Below are 17192 nucleotides of genomic sequence, written 5' to 3' on the forward strand. Positions count from 1 at the left end.
TACTTTCCTGTTTCAGTACAACTAACACTAGAACTTGACTTTAATGAACTGCCTGAGAATAGAGCATGCAGTTTGAGGATGCTAGATAATAGAGGGAAGCATAATCTGGGATTAAAAAGTAACCACAGGGTACTAAATTAGAGTTGGAGACATCAGTATGAACTCATGTTTAGTTTAAAATATGTACCAACACACATAGATATATTTATATGTGTGTGTATTAATACTTGGGTTAATACACATACATACATACATACATACATTTCTCAGCTCTCTCTACTGAGACAGCCTAGAAACAGTGACACACCAGTAGCAGTGACAATACCCAGTGTCCGGCTTTTGGTTTCTAAATATTATTCTCCAATAAAAGGAAGCAGGGCTCCTTAGACAAATAGCTGATTCTAGGGCTGTGGCAAGGAAAATACATGATGGAGCATCTTGTAGTACCAGAAAGAAGGAAGGGCTCAAAAAAAAATGACAGAATGATGGCCCATGTCAAAACAGCATAGGGGCCAATCTAAAAGAGCTTCCAGTGTCCAGAGCTGGAACAATTTAAGCAACAAAATAACCTATTGATTAGATTTGATTATTACCCAGAATGGAGCATAAATATACATAAGTCCCTGCTGATGAAGATAAATGGTTGAGTAAATAAATAAATGGGGGGAAGGGATAAATCTCACAGAATTATTTCAAATATTTGTAGATACTTCCTTTTACACCATCCCCTCCCCTCTCCTCAGAAGCATCCCTCAGGGGCATCTCTCAGGAATGGGCTGGACTAAAAAATAGGTGGAAGAAGAAAATAGCAACGTTACAGTGGAGAAACCTGGCAACTACTGCCATAATCAACTGATCAAAGCTAACATCGTCAGTGATATATTATGTTAATATCATGTATCCTCTTCATCTCTGTTGTATTTATTCTTCCTCCAAAGCCCATAATCCCAATCTAAGCATGAGAAAAAGAATCAGACAAACCCAAATTGAAGACACTCTACAAAATGCCTGACCAGGGCTGAAAAAAAATTTCAAGGTCGTGAAAACCAAGAGAGCACTGAGAAACTGATGTTGACTAGAGGAGCCCAAGGAGACCTGATGACCAAATGCATTGTGGTATCCCGGATTGGATTCTGGAACAAAAAGATAGATATTAGTGAGAAAAACTGATGAAATCTTTATAAAGTCAGTAGTTTAGTTAGTAGTAGTGTACTAGTGTTAATTTCTTAGGTTTGACAGGTGTAATGTGGTTATGCAAGATAATAACATTAGGGGAACAGAGTGAAGGGGATTTGGGAACTCTGCGTACTACCTTTGTAGTGCTTTTCTGTAAGCCTAAAATTATTCTAAAGTAAAGTTGTTACTGAAAAAATTAACCACAGGCAATCAACAGCGATAAATAATAAGTTGGCTTTATTACTTCAGCTGTATATATGAAGATTTAAGGGAAAGTTAGAATTTATAATTCACTGTCCCCTTGAAAATAAGCCTTTTACAACTAATCTTTGACAAAGCAGGAAAAAACATCCAGTGGAAAAAAGACAGTCTCTTCAATAAATGGTGCTGGGAAAATTGGACAGCTATATGCAAAAGAATGAAACTTGACCACTTTCTCACACCATACACAAAGATAAACTCCAAGTAGGTGAAAGACCTCGATGTGAGACAGGAATCCATCAAAATCATAGAGGAGAACATAGGCTGTAACCTCTTTGACATCGGCCACGGCAAATTCTTTCATGACACGTCTCCAAAGGCAAGAGAAACAAAATTGAAAATGAACTTGTGGGACTTCATCAAGATAAAAAGCTTCTGCACAGCCAAGGAAACAGTCAGAAAAGCTTAGAGGCAGCCCACGGAATGGGAGAAGATATTGGCAAGTGACACTACAGATAAAAGACTGGTGTCCAAGATCTATAAAGAACTTCTCAAACTCAATACATGGGAAACAAATAATCAAATCAAAAAATGGGCAGAAGATATGAACAGACACTTTTCCAATGAAGTCATACAAATGGCTGGGGCGCCTGGGTGGCACAGCGGTTAAGCGTCTGCCTTCAGCTCAGGGTGTGATCCCGGCGTTGTGGGATCGAGCCCCACATCAGGCTCCTCCACTATGAGCCTGCTTCTTCCTCTCCCACTCCACCTGCTTGTGTTCCCTCTCTCGCTGGCTGTCTCTATCTCTGTCGAATAAATAAAAATAAAATCTTTAAAAAAAAAAGACATACAAATGGCTAACAGACACATGAAAAAATGTTCAACATCATTAGCCATCAGGGAAATTCAAATCAAAACCATCTTGAGATACTACCTTACGCCAGTTAGAACAGCAAAAATTGACAAGGCAAGAAACAACACTTGTTGGAGAGGATGTGGAGAAAGGGGAACCCTCTTACCCTGTTGGTGGGAATGCAAGTTGGTACAGCCACTTTGGAAAACAGTGTGGAGGTCCCTCAGAAAGTTAAAAATAGAGCTACCCTGTGATCCAGCCATTGCACTACTGGGTATTTACCCCAAAGATACAGACATAGTGAAGAGAAGGGCCATATGCACCCCAATGTTCATAGCAGCATTGACCACAATAGCTAGATTGTGGAAGGAGCTGAGATACCCTTCAACAGATGACTGGATTAAGAAGTTGTGGTCCATATACAATGGAATATTACTCAGCCATCAGAAAGAATGATTACCCAACATTTGCAGCAACATGGATGGGACTGGAGGAGATTATGCTAAGTGAAATAAGTCAAGCAGAGAAAGACAGTTATCATATGGTTTCACTCATTTATAGAACATAAGAAATAGCAGGGAGATCAGTAGGAGAAGGAAGGGAAGAATGAATGGGGGGTAAACAGAAGGGGGAATGAACCATAAGAGACTATGGACTCTGGGAAACAAACGGAGGGCTTCAGAGGGGAGGGGGGTGGGGGATTGGGACAGGCCTGTCATGGGTATTAAGGAGGGCACATACTGCATGGAGCACTGGGTGTTACACGCAAACAATGAATCATGGAACACTACATCAAAAAAAACTAAGGATGTACTGTATGGTGACTAACTTAACATAATAAAAAATTAAAAAAAAATAAAAAATAAGCCTCTTATGCTTAAAATATGGTTACATTAAGGTACATAGGTTGTTTCGTAAATTTAAGACTATGGAGTGGATGGTAGAGCTAACTAGGCTTCCTCTAAAAGACTCACATCCCTGTTATTATTTCAGATAGCTGTACTGAAGAGCATTGATATTCCAGTTGGGCTGGAAGATGGATAGAAAGGTCAAATAATTTTTGCAGCTTATTGGAAAAAAAACCTTTATGGACACTAAATTTGTTTTGTGACAAACTGTCCATTTCATTGTCCCTTTGCAGTGTTATTTCATCTTTAGAGGATTTAATAAATAGTTTAAAAGAATATAGAACAAGGATCCATGAACTTATTTATAGAATGTTATCGTTTTGGCATTTTTGCTTTAGAGTATTACTTTCATTGTAGAACATTACAAATAAAATTGAGTTTTGTTACCTCCTTATCATTTCTTTCTCCTTCCAAACTCCATATTCTGAAATTATATGTATCCTTATAATACATAGTTTTATACATATTTACCTGTGCATGAACAAATAGTATTTTGTAGGATTTAGACATGGGCATAATTGTTAGGTTGTGGCTTTGTAAAACTTAATATGGGTTTCAATGTGATACATAACATAGTCACTTTGCCTACAACATATTTTTATAACACTGTGTAGTTAGCTCACAAATGGTTGGTAAAGAGGGGCGCCTGGGTGGCTCAGTGGGTTGAGTGTCCGACTCTTGGTTTCCACTCAGGTTATGATCTCATGGGTTGTGGGATCGAGTCCCAAGTGGAGCTCTGCACTCAGCAGGGAGTTGGCTTGAAGAGTTTTACCTCTGCCCCTCCACCCAGTTGCACACAAGCTTGTACTTGTGCTCTCCCTTTCAAATAAATAAATAAATCTTTAAAAAAATGGTAAATAGAGGAATGATGTCAGGACAATGGGAAAGTTGTGTTATTTTCTAGGTAAAGGGAGCTGTGATAAAGAGTGTAGAATTATAATTTCAGTAAGAATGGGAGAGGCTCTCATCTTGGCTGCTTGTGTAAACAGGAGTTCTTTTAGCTTTTAAGTTAAATCTTTTTTTTTTTTTTTTAAGATTTTATTTATTTATTCCAGAGAGAGAATGAGAGAGACTGAGACCTTGCCTGTGAGAGTGTGTTAGGGGAGGAGCAGAGAGAGAGGGACAAGCCGACTCGAGGCTGAGCAGGGAGCCTGATGCAGGGCTTGATTTCAGATTCTGACCCGAGCTGAAACCAAGAGTCAGGTGCTTGACCAACTGAGGCACCCCTAAGTGAAACCTTTTTTTGTTGTTGTTGTTAAGGTGATCATCTGTACCTGGGTATTTTCCTCAAAGTTGACAGTCCTAGCATAAAAAGTTCTATTTTTTAACTCCTGGTGCTTACCTCCTCTTCTCTCTGCACTATCTTAACATCCATAAACCAGCCTTTCTACTTTATTGTTTCTGCGCGTTTTTAATAGCTGTGGAGGAATTCACCTGTCATCTGCTTGGGGAGTCTTAAGTTATTACCCACTTATTGTACATTTTCTAAGGTTTCAGTTATTGTTACTTATTTTTATTTTCATTTTCAGGGCTCTGTTTCCACAGTTGCATAGGTCTAAATTGGTATGTCCCAAACCCTACACTTTTTTTTTTTTTTTTGCATAATCACTGGTATTTTAGTGTTTGATTTAGTTTTCACATAATCAGTGGTATTTTAGTGTGTATGATTTTCTTTTTCCCCCAGAAGATCAGACGTTTAGGAATGTACATGTAGTTTCACAGTAGAGATTACACGGTCCTGTAGTATTCCATTCTGGATCTTTACCACATTTTATGAGGTAAAATAGGTCTAGTTTTCATTTTTTAGCTATTGAAAACAATGCTTCAATGAATATCCTTTTGTAGGTTGTATGCATTGCTGAGAATTTGCTGCATCCTAGGGTATGCACACATATTCAGCTGTATTAGACATTGTCTAATTTCTCAATAATTACACCAATTTAAATTCCTACCAGTATAAAAGAGTTTCTTTCTTCCATGTTGCTATAAACATTTGATACCATCAGATTTTCTTTTCCTTTTCTTTCTAATCCTATAGATCTACAGTAACAACTACGTGTTTCAGTGTTTCATTTTTGTGATTATGAGGGAAGTTAGGCATCTTTTCACATTTATTGGCCATTTAAACTTCTTTTCTTGTGTCTAGCTTGTCCAGATATTTCTGTCCATTTTTATTGAGTTCTTGCTCATTCTCATTGTAGTACTTCTTATTGTGAATACTGTGAATTCTGTATTATGAATGCTAGTCCTTTGTCTTCCTTCTGCTTATGTGTCTTTTCTTTTTAGTAAGTGCTTTTTATGGCTTGTCTAAGTATAACTTGGGAGCAGGGAGGTTTTAAAGATATTCTATATTATCATTAAAGTTTTGGTTTTTCAATATAAGTCATCAGTCTTGCTTTACTTTTTGTACAGATGTGAGTTAGGCAGTAATTAAATTTTTTTTCACATAAAAAATATTGAATAGTTTACTCTTTCCTCACAGATTTGTAATATTTAAGAATTGAGCCCAAATTGGGAAGAAACTTGCTAGTTTTTCAGATCTTTCCTCATTCTCAACTTCAGTGTTTTGGACTAAAGTAGAGAGAGTCAAGTGTCTGATTTATTTGTTCGTGTAAACTTTGAGATTCAGTAGCAGTGCTGTGACTTGTTGGTATTTGGCATATTGGGTCTTTGTAATTGAGATGAAACAAAGTAAACACTCCTCCATTAAACAAATGCTTAGTAATTGTCTGAATTATTTTGGGGTGTGGTGAGAAGAGTTCCCGCAACTTATTTTATTGGGGGAGATAACAGCATGAAAACAGGATAAATTGCAGTGCATTATTGGCTGAACGTCAAATGTGTGATAAAGATGATGGGTGCTAAAGGATCTTGGAAAAATATTTTTCAGAAAAGATGTTGAAAGTAACACTTGACTTGGTCTTTAAAGATAGGAAGTTAGATGAATAATTGGTGTGCTCTGTGTCTGGCAAAGCGCAAAGTGTTTTGTGGTAAAAATAATGGACTACTTTGTTTGAATGAAAGTTTTTCTGTGGGGGTGTGTATGATGGGATTTAAGGCTAAAAGTATGGATTAAAGCCAGTGGTACCATTCATTTTGAGTATCATGTAAAGGTATTAACTATTTAAAAGATACTAGGGAAATCACAGAGGTTTTAGAGACAGGCGAGGGAAGATAGAATACTTTAATGGATTAATCTTAGAAGGAAAGGTTTTATGAAAGTTGAGAGAGTTGAGGCTATAAAGTATAGTAATGGAGATCTGAGTTGTGCAGTGAGAATGAAAACAAAGGGATTGTTAATAGGCATAATACCTCTTATTTGTGTTAAGACTTCACAAGTTCCCTTACATTTTCTTACTTTATTCTGACATCTTTGAAAGTTAGACAGGGAATATGTCATTTATGCTCAAAGTCATACTGGTAATAGTTGGTGGGCCAAGGACTTGGTAGTTGATAGCTCTGTGATAGGCAAATGTCAGCCTTTTTTTTAGATGAGAAATGTTATTTTATATATTATGTGCTGGTTATTGGAGAAATGTGATCATTTTGTAACATTCTCTGCTTTTAAGAATCTAAAGACAAAGTGATATGAATCTTAGCCCTTGAAATTCTCCAGTAGCATCAGCATAGTTGAAAGATGTTAGAATTACAAAATTAATTGCTTTTGATAACCTTTAGCATTGACCCTTTAAGAAGAAAATTCAAACTGCTTCCTCAAAATGCAATTTTATGGAAACAACCTTTTTTTCCCCAAAACTAAACTTGAGATTCGACATGAGGGCATTGCAAAGACTGAAGATGGAATGGAAACATGCAGAGAATGTACAAATAATGAGATATGTGGAAAATGAAGCAGAACTTGCAATGTTCATGTAAAATTATCTGTAGGTAACTTTATAAAATGGAATCAGTTTCATTCACGTTTTTCTACTGCCTCCATCCCTAGAAATGATGCTGAAAAACAAGGTTTAATAAGGAAAATAGAAGGCCCAATGTTATCATTAAGAATATATAATAACAACATTAAAATCTCAGGGGTGGCATAGCACAAGGAATACATGCTTTCGTACAGAATTTCATGTAGTACAGCTGGTGAGTTATGTTAAATATAAGTAAAATAAGAGCTTTCTTTATTGCAAGTAAGATTAACATCAACTTTAGCACCAAGTAAGGGATACTTCTCAGTAAGCTGTCTTTGAAGCCTGTAGTTTTCATCAACCACATGTCTTTTCTTGCAGTAGTTATAGCAGGGTTTTCAGTTCTTTTTGGATAATGGGACTCTTCAGTATCCCTGATAAGAAACCAGATTTCCGGGGCGCCTGGCTGGCTCAGTTGGTTAAGTGGCTGACTCTTGGTTTCTGCTCAGGTCATGATCTCAGGGTCCTGAGATTGAGCCCCACTCTGGGCTTCCTGCTCAGCGGGGAATTGGCTTGAGATTCTCTCCCTCTCTGTCTGCTCCTCCCCCACTCGTGTGCTTGTGCCCTCTCTCTCTGAAATAAATCTTAAAAAAAAAAAAAGAGAGAAACCAGATTTCCCCGGCACTTTGTGTTGAGCTGTTTTGGTAAGATCAGTGGCAGTACTGTGGCATATCCTCCCCATACCCTGCCTCTCCATTTTTTTATTCTTTTCTGTTTGCCGTATTTGTTCAAATATTTACCGAGGTTCTTCCTATGTGTTAGGACTTTTTATAGATGCTGGGGACACAATGGTGGGTAAAACAGATAAGTTCACTTACCTTTATGAGTTTATTTTCTAATGGTGAGGGGAAGACAAACATGAAAAAATTGAATCAATAAGATGATAATTCTGATAGTCATGGAGTGCTTTGAAAGGAAAAAGAGTTGTGGGAGTTGGAAAATGGTGTTTAATACTTTAATTTGGGCATTCTAGGGTAGGATCTCTGAGGTTGTTTGGCCAGAAAAACCCAGAAGGGTGCAGAGGAGGTAAGGAATGAATTCTCTTTGAGAAGGATCTTGAAATTAGAGGAAAGTAGGCTTACTGTGTTAGTTGTGGTTGCCAACTGCTCTCCTAGAGCTGTGTCAAGAAGACAGCATGGCATTAGGAAAGGAACATGGCCTTTGGAGTCAGGATGTAGATCACAAGTGATCTGGTGGAAATGATTTTTTTTTCTTTTTTTTTTTTTTTTGTTAAGCCCTTTGGAGTGGAAAAGGTGTTCTAAGAAGATAAAGGGGCTCAACTAAAATGCCTTTGGAAAGTTGTTTTATTATTGAGAAAGGAGAGAAAGCCAACATTTGTCTGGACATGTTATTAAAAGCTGAGGATTTGTGTTCATGTCCTGGTAGAAGTACTGGCGGTAAAAATATTTTTAAAAAATCATAACATTGGTTGAGGACCTTGGATCTACTTTTAAACTGTATTTTACTAAAGAGAGAACCTGTGCTGAAAAAAGAAAAAATGAGTTACTTCCAAGTCCAGTTTCCCACTCTGTCTCTCTTGACACTTGGAGAGGAAGGAGCTCCATGTTACTGCTGAGTGGGGTAGGAGTTGAGGCTCAGTAGTCCTCCATTGAATCCCCCTTAATGAAAATCCCCCTTAGCGCTGCCTTGTGGCCTCCACTGACAGAGAGAAGGGGGCTCATTCCCACCTGGTGGGTAGGAGAGTCCTGGCTCTCCACTTGGCCTTCTCTGACACCAGCCTGGCTGGAAAAATGGTGTAGTGGTCATGAGTGGGTGGTCTGGTTACAGCCTGGTGAGGGTAGAAGTCTAGGCTCCCTGCTAGTTTGATTTTTTTTTCTCTCTGTATTATTTGACTTCAGCAGATTGGTTTTGGTCTTGCTAGGTTACCAACGGTTACCCTTTTCTTGGTCCTTCTGCTGGAGAGAGCAGGCTTTCCTTGGAGCTTTTTTCCTCTCCTCTCATGGTGATAACAGTTGCTGGTTTCTCCAGTACTCAGTCTAGAATATGAGGCAAAAAGAAAACCTAGTGAACTCACTAACCAGGTTCTGAGGAACCTGGGCTGTCTTGGCTGGTCTATCTTCTTTTCTCCACTTTTCAGAATATTGTATTTGTTTATTTTTAATAGGTAATGTCTAAAGTTTTTAATTGTAATTAGTGGGAAGAATAAGGAAACAGTTTATCTGTTCCATCTTTCCATGAGGGACATCTAGATTGTGATGCATTTTTTAAAAGTTTTTATTATAATTCTGGTTAATTAACATACAGTGTTCTATTAGTTTCAGATATACAACATAGTAAAATAACAGTTTCATACATCTCCTTGTGCTCATCACCAGACAAATGCACTTCTTAATCTCCATCGCCTATTTGACCCATTACTCCCAAACCCCCCTCGTCTGGTAACCATCAGATAGATGGTTATGCATTTTAATAGAGATTGAAAGGCATTTCCTTAATGGTCTAAAAACTCACTATGTAGAAGGAACTTCTCCTTTGAGAAATGGTGTAGTAATAGCTAGTTTTTCTTAAGAAAAGCAGAAAAATATCAGTGAAATAAGATATTAAAAGAAATTAACAAATATGTTTATTAGTTGTACTTAAAGAATATTATATTAGCAGGACAGTGTGGATAAGGGATGTTAATTTGTGAGCTTTGATTTAGCTTTCTTGTGAGCTTTATACTGATGGTATTATAGGTTATTACATGATGTTATGATAGTTTTACTTTAAAATATAAGTGGTTATATTCATAGATGTCTCAGATGTCAGTAAATGGTTTTTCCTATCTTTTTAAGTTTAAAATGAAATTTTGATCCCTTTTGAAGAGTTCTCAGAGCTTGATAAAGTGTTTCAGACTTTTTGATATAATAAGGAACAAGGAAACAAGTTATTAACATTTAAGTATTTTTGGAAGCTGGTGTATTTTTTTCTTTATTTTGACTTAAATTTCTAGCAGTTTTTTTCTCATTTAGAAAAAGATTTAAATCACTGAATTTTTTTAAGTTTTTTTTTTTTTTTTTTTTAATTTACTAATTGACAGAGCGAGTGAGCAGCAGCAGAGGGAGAGGGAGAAGCAAATTCCCTGCTGAGCAGGGAGCCCCATGCAGGAGTTGATCCCAGGCCCCCAGGATCATGACCTGAGCGGAAGGTAGACACTTAACTGACTGAGCCACCCAGGCACCCCTCATTGAATCTTTTTTTTTTTTTTTTTAAATAGGGAGTTTGACAACTTATCTTGCATTTAAGGATGTTCGTCATTTTATGTCTATATTCCATGGGTTAAATGGTTAAGCAGACATTAAGTCTTTAAGTGTGTTTAAAAACTTTTAAAAAGTGTGTTGATTTCTTTTATTATTTGAAACACATTAGATGAGAAAACAACTGTAGATCTCAGAATAAAATGGAAGACAACTTTACTTATTGGGAATTACAATAAAAACAGTAGATAAAACGTCAAAGTTGTATGTAGTTACTTATGATACATTGTAGTACGTATTTTGTTACATACTGTAAAACATTGAGTATACACTCTGATTAAGAGCAACTTGTTCTGTGACTTGGGATATTTTTTATAATATTTTGAATCCTATGTAGGCCGTATTCACTGCGTTAAAGGAAGTGTTTAGTACAGGTAATGCTAGAAAAGATGTGTAAGGATTTAGATGTAGTAATGTGTGTTCATACAACTGAGATTCCAATGCTCTGAAACAAACTGCATTGTAGCACTGTTGTTTGTGAGCACATCAAATTTTTTATTAAAAAAAATCACTGAAATAATACATGTTGAAACAAAATTCAGGGACTATGAAGTGGCTATTGTGAAAAGTACATTTCTTTCCTTATAACTCTCCTCCAACCTCCTTCCACATTTAGGAATATGGTAGATATTGTACAGACTCTTATCTATAGAAAAATCTTTTTAACTGAATCATTGGTATCCTCTTCCCCTTTTATATCCTATATTTAAACCATAAATTTAAATTTAAGACATCACTATATAAATCATGTTAATGTTTACCTACCTGGAAAGTTAAATTCTGATTTTTTCCCCTTAACGAGTTAATAAATTTTGTTTCTGCTAAGATATTTCAAATTGTAGAAATAATTGAAGCCTGGAAAGTGTGAGTGGCAGAAACTGGGCTTCTGGGATTATTTTCTGATCTTCCTTTTTGGATCAGCATTCATTGCCTGCTTGATAATGTTATCTCTGGCCTTAAGGAGCCTAGCAGCTTTGGGAGAAGGATCTCCCTGTAGGTCTGATGTCTGTTGAGTTGTAGATATATTAGCCCTCATTGCCTGCCGTAATCTCTTCCTCCTAGAACGAAGCACAAATAGGATTTTTAAATCCATATGACTAGTATGAAAAATGTGACCATTATAAATTACTGGGGTGTTTTCAACCAGTATAGTATGTCTGAGTTCTTTATTTAGTGTTTTTCCCACTCTATTTCACTTGGCTCTTATTAACATTCTTGTGATGGAAAAAGAGAAAGGAGTAGGATTCCATTGACAATGAATGTACATAACTTTTTCTCTCTCTTTTCCTACTTTTGCCTTTTCCAATGGGGGAGGGGCAGTTGCAATAGGAAGGCCCTTTGTCCAAGTTGGAGAGACAGCAGTTATGTGGAGAACAGCATATTTGGGGGAGAGAATAAATTTAGAAACTTTCAAAATAGTCCTGTTATATCTGTTACTGTTTTCCCTCATGGTTTTGATATGCCGGCACTCAGAATGTATGTACTGATTTCACGTTAAGGAGATTTTCTCCTTTTGGTCCTTTCACTTTGGACTTGAAGGTGTTTTGCTACTCTCTGATTTAATTTAGACATAAAAATGAAAATCGAATGACTTGAGGTAGACGATTCCTTATATATTATTACTTCTAAAAAACAAAATAAAAACTTTAGGAATAGGGTAAACCATTTTTGTTAGGTTGAAAACCTCATTTTTCAAGTGTGGGTCTAATGGATATAGCCAAAGCTAAAACAGTGGACATATGAAATAAACATTTAATTCTGCTTATATTCATACATCTTTAGTAATATCACTTTTTCATATTTTCTGATTTATGTTTCTGTAAAGTTGGAGCTTCTAGTTTTACATAACACTTTTGGAAATCCTTAATGTTATAAGTGTATTCCTTAAATTTTAATTAGCATAAGAAGAACTGACTCAGTTTAGGATGACTTCTTTCATTTGAGAAACAAAAAAAGACTGTTTTGCCCTTTAATCTGGTTTTTATTATTCTTTGTGATGTTTATTTAATGCTGTGATATGAAAATTAATTGCTTTCTTTTTTCAGATTATGATCATGCACTGGCTATAATTAGATAACTGAATTATTATATTATGAAGATATATTAAAACATGAAGAAGTGGTTTGTGAATGTGATTGATCATCTTTTAAGTTGTTTTTGGTTAGTGCAGAGTTAAGTGTCTTTGATTATCTTAATAGATGAAGAATAACTATATCCTTTCCAAACTTTTTAGCTCCCTCTCATTTGCTTATCTTTCTTACCTCCCTCTAAATTGCCTCTTCTTACTCCTTATGTATGAAACAAATTAGTGTAGTTGCATTTTATTTATATGGAGATTATCCACATTGTCTTTTTCTTGGCCAGTTTTGCATTGATATTACCTATTTTGTAGGAGGTTTTTCTCATTTGTAGGCCGAAATTCAAAATTTTTCTGAGTTCGTTGTCAGTACATGATACTCTCCAAGTGAGGATTCTTTTTTACTGGATTTCCTGGAGTCATTTTCAAAGTTAGGGAAGGAAGTGAAGTTGGTAGAAAGTAGATACTACTATGTTGATAGTTTATTTACTGACTGATTAGGTAAAAGGAAGTAAAGGGCAGAAGAAGGGAGAGACACTGGACACTTGAGTAACGCTTCATAGCAGTCAGTCAGGTTTGCTGTTGAAGAGAATAGCCCAAAGAGGAATTTGGAGGCACTGTGGTTGGTGAGTGAGTGTATCTGGTGGTAGATTGTAGCAGGAAGAGGTTCCAGAGGAAGAGGAGGTGGAGCTCAAAGCAAACTTCATTTGCAGGTTTACTAGATGAGGTTGCTTGGTGCTTGCGATTAAACATCTTACTTGGCACTATGTATTTGGGAGGTTGTAAACCTGAGTCGTCTTTATTCAGGGTAGACTATATATTTCTAATTTACATTCCCCCTTTCCTTTTATGTTTTGTGCCCTCAGAAGATTTATTATATCTAATATTCTTAGATATGATTATGTCTCTGAGAATATTGAAGGTCCTTAAAATGTTTCTAGGTCATGAGCAATACGTTCTAGTTTTTTTTTTTTTTTTTTTTTTTTTTTAGAAACAAGAAGCATTGTCTCAATATATCCTACTAATTCATGTGGTAAATTTTTATTAAAAGGTAACACAAATATCCAAAGTTACATAGCCATTGAACAGGATAGAATCAAGATTTATACCCAGGTTTTCTGTCTCCTGAACCTGTACTCTTAATCACATTTGGTCAAATTGGAGTTACTTTCCAGAGGAACAAAATTTGAATGTCAAGCCAAGTTCTTGGTCCCTGTATTAGAAGACAGTAGCTCTCAGAGATATGACTTTCAGTTTTTTAAAATGTGGGCAGCTCATGAGACAGAAGAATTCAAAATGAACACTTTTTAGCATGTTGAAGTGGTAAGTACCGTTCTTTACAAAGATTTTATGCTTTTATTAGTTTGAAAAATACTTAGTGCAGTCTGAAAACTGTGAGGTTTTCAGATGTTGATATCCCATGTGTTAATAGCAAATTGGAGTATTTTTCCTTAAGTGCATTACCAGTAAAAATGAAGCAGCCCATTTTGTGAAATAGTTTGTATTTTCCATGGTTTATACTTTAATGACTTTTCACAGTTCTTGACCAATGTAATAGTTCTCCCAAAATGAAAAGCCTTTTTTCTCATTGTAAGATGATACAATTGTTAAAAACAAAACAAACATGAAACAATTCTGAACAGTATAAAGAAGTGAAAATTGTCTGAAATCCTACCAGCTAGAGAGTAACAACTGGTTAACCTTGTGGTAGATGTAAACACCTAGAGATACAAATTCTTTGTTAACCTTGTATGTGGAAAATATCTTCTGGTTAGTGATTTGCTTTTATAATGGTTACTTTTAATGAACAGAAATATTTAAATTTTATTATCAAATGTTTGAGGTAGGAATCCAGTTTTCTCCCAACCCCCTAAATATGGAACATTAGTTTTATGAACATCATATGTTTTTCTTTGCTTTTTGTCTAAGTCAAGCTTTTCTGTTTATGGACTGTTTTGTTTCATTTATTGCTATGTCTGTTTTTATGCCAGTACCACACTGTCTAATTTATAGTATCATATAGCTTTTCTTTATATCTTATTAAAAAGAAAAGCCCCCTCACTTTGTTTTCCCTGAAGTATTCTGGCTGTTCTTGGTATTTTGGTCTATGCAAATTTAAAACCGGTTTATTGCTCTCCCAAATCTGTGGTACAGTTGTTGGGATTGCATTGCATCATTGCATCAATTTTAGGGAGAATCGATATCCTTAAAATAATTGAACTTTTAATCACTGAACATGGTATGACTTCCCGTTTGTCTTGTTTTAATTTCATACTTCTTTTCATGAAGGTTTTTTTAAAAAAGATTTATTTATTTATTTATTTATTTATTTATTTATTTATTTTAGAGAGAGAGAGAAAGAGAGAGAGAGTGCGAACAAACAAGGGGAGGGGCAGAGGGGGAGGTAGAGAGAATCTCAAGCAGATTCAAGCCAGACTTGGGGCTCGACCCCATGACCATGAGATCACAACCTGAGCTGAAGTTAAGATTTGGATGCTCAACGCACTGAGCCATCCAGGCACCCCTTCTTTTCATGAAGGTTTGCATATCTTCTGTTAGACCTATGACTTAGAACAGGGCTCAGCAAACTATAGCCCACAGGCCAAATCTGAACATCACCTGTTTTTATAACACCCATGAGCTGACAGTGCTAGTTAAGAATATTATAAATAGTTGGAAGAAATCAGAAGAACAACATTTACTGTCATGTAAAAATTATATGAAATTGAAATTTTAATGTCCATAAATAAAATTTTTTGGAGCATAGCTGTGTTCATTCATTTAAGTATTTAACTGCTTTTGCACTACAAATGGTAGGGTTCATTTTTCGAGTAGAGATTATATGGCCCACAAATTCTAAAATATTTTACTATCTGGCCCTTTATAGAAAAAGTTTGCCTACCCTGATTTAGAATTATTGTTTGTTTCATTGTTTATATATCTCAGAGTTTCTTTGTATCTTGGGGTGGAGATGGTGTTTCAGCCTGGCTTTCTTTACCTCTGTCTCCAATTCTGGTAAGACTTAGACTCATAAGTCACTGTTACCAAAGTGTGTTGTATTCTTTAGGTATGTGGGGGCAGAGAAAAATTTGCTGTCATGTTTTATATAATAATCACTGTACCTGTTGTTGGGTATTTTACATTTGAGGATTTAATTTAATAAAATACAACTTAATTTACCTATTTATTGATTTCCCCTTTTATAGGAAATTAAGAGAGAGACAGAATCCAAGGATGACAGTTTGCCCATTAAACGGGAAAGACATGGGAATGTAGCAAGTCTTGTACAACGAATAAGCACCTATGGACTTCCAGCTGGAGGAATTCAACCACATCCACAAACCAAAAACATTAAGAAGAGTATGTAAATAATTTCTTTCCTGTTTAAATCAAAGTAAAGGATGTTTTATAACTGTTCATAAGTTATGTGAAGAAAAATTAGCTTAACGTTTTGTAGCGGACTGCAGAAACTTCCTACATATTCACGTGTTACTAGTTATTGGCCCTTGTAGTCATTCTTCATAAAATAATTGAGCATGACCTGCTGGAATTATTTATGGGAATTAGAAATTAAAATATGAGGCTTTGTTTTCTTATTAGCCTTACAGGTTCTGTTGAATAGTTGATGCTTTGCCTTAAATTTATTTTAATACCATTTATATATTTATACCATAAATAAAATTTATTTTATGCTAAGATGTCTGCTCATATTTAAGCAGTATAGATGCATGCATTTTGATAGTATGTTTTCTTCATTGGTTAGACATCTAACATAGACATTCAGTTTTCCGAGGTGATTGTCCCAGCAGAGTCCTTTTAGGTATTTAGTACTCTATAAATATGTTAGAACATTTTAGCATAGAGGGAAAGCACCACATTTGAAATCAGATGTGAATTTGAGTCCATCTTAGGACCTTAGATCATTTAATCTCTTGAGCTTTATTTTGCTGCTGGTGAGAAAGGGGTAAAAAAGACAGGTAGTTTTGCTTTTCGAAAAGCTTACAGTATTGGGAAAGACTGTTATTAAAGTATTAAACATTAAACATGTACAAAATACAGCATTTATGGGAGCAGATAGTATTTTCACATAATAAGACCTGAAGCCCCTTGAGAGACTGAATACTGATTACTATGATTAATTTGAGTTAATAAGTACTAAATGAGTATTTAACCACATTTATCTTAGATCAGTGTCTTTGATATCATGGTCTGCAAATCCCTTGTGGTACCTAGTGGTTTACAGTAAAGAAATTTTGTTTATATACATTTTACAAATATAAGACTATTTATGATTTTTACAGAGTCTCCTTAATATCTTGCCTCTTCTGTGCTACTGTCTGTGGAATTTGGGGGAAACATTTACTTTCTGGGTACTATCATCCTTCGATTATTTTCATAAAATGAAAACATTTTCATAAAAATGAAAAAGATTTCATGATAATAAGACCAATTAAAGGATTCTGTGTTGTTTCCCAGTAAATTCATTGTACAAACAATATTTAGATATTACCCATACTGCTTTCAGACTGCTGCCTGAAGGTGAACAGTTTTAATAGTTTTAATTGTCCTGGACGCTCAGACTCTCTTTTAGAGACTGGGGGACAGATTACTGAGATTATTTCATATCCTACAGGTGAACCTCTATATGGAATTTTTGTGCACAGGAGAATTTTTAGGCCCACTGGAGAGTTACTTATGACCTCTGTCTATTATAAAATCCATTTACCACTTTCTTTAGTTTTACTGAGCTATAAAGGGACAGTTTTCTTAAGTAGAGACTAGACAAAGGACTTTAAGGTTATG

General features: G+C 35.6%; 1 protein-coding gene across 1 annotated transcript in view; it reads left to right on the plus strand.

The window, feature by feature from the left end:
* The window catches only part of CD2AP (CD2 associated protein), a 121009-nt gene that overhangs the window by 34413 nt on the left and 69404 nt on the right, over positions 1–17192 (plus strand). Inside the window, exon 3 of the mRNA XM_026507290.4 lies at positions 15596–15749. Coding sequence (XP_026363075.1) covers positions 15596–15749 — 154 coding nt within the window. The remainder of the gene's footprint in view (positions 1–15595; positions 15750–17192) is intronic.

The sequence above is a fragment of the Ursus arctos genome, unplaced genomic scaffold (assembly GCF_023065955.2).
Source record: "Ursus arctos isolate Adak ecotype North America unplaced genomic scaffold, UrsArc2.0 scaffold_29, whole genome shotgun sequence".
In the NCBI taxonomy this organism is placed as follows: domain Eukaryota; kingdom Metazoa; phylum Chordata; class Mammalia; order Carnivora; family Ursidae; genus Ursus; species Ursus arctos.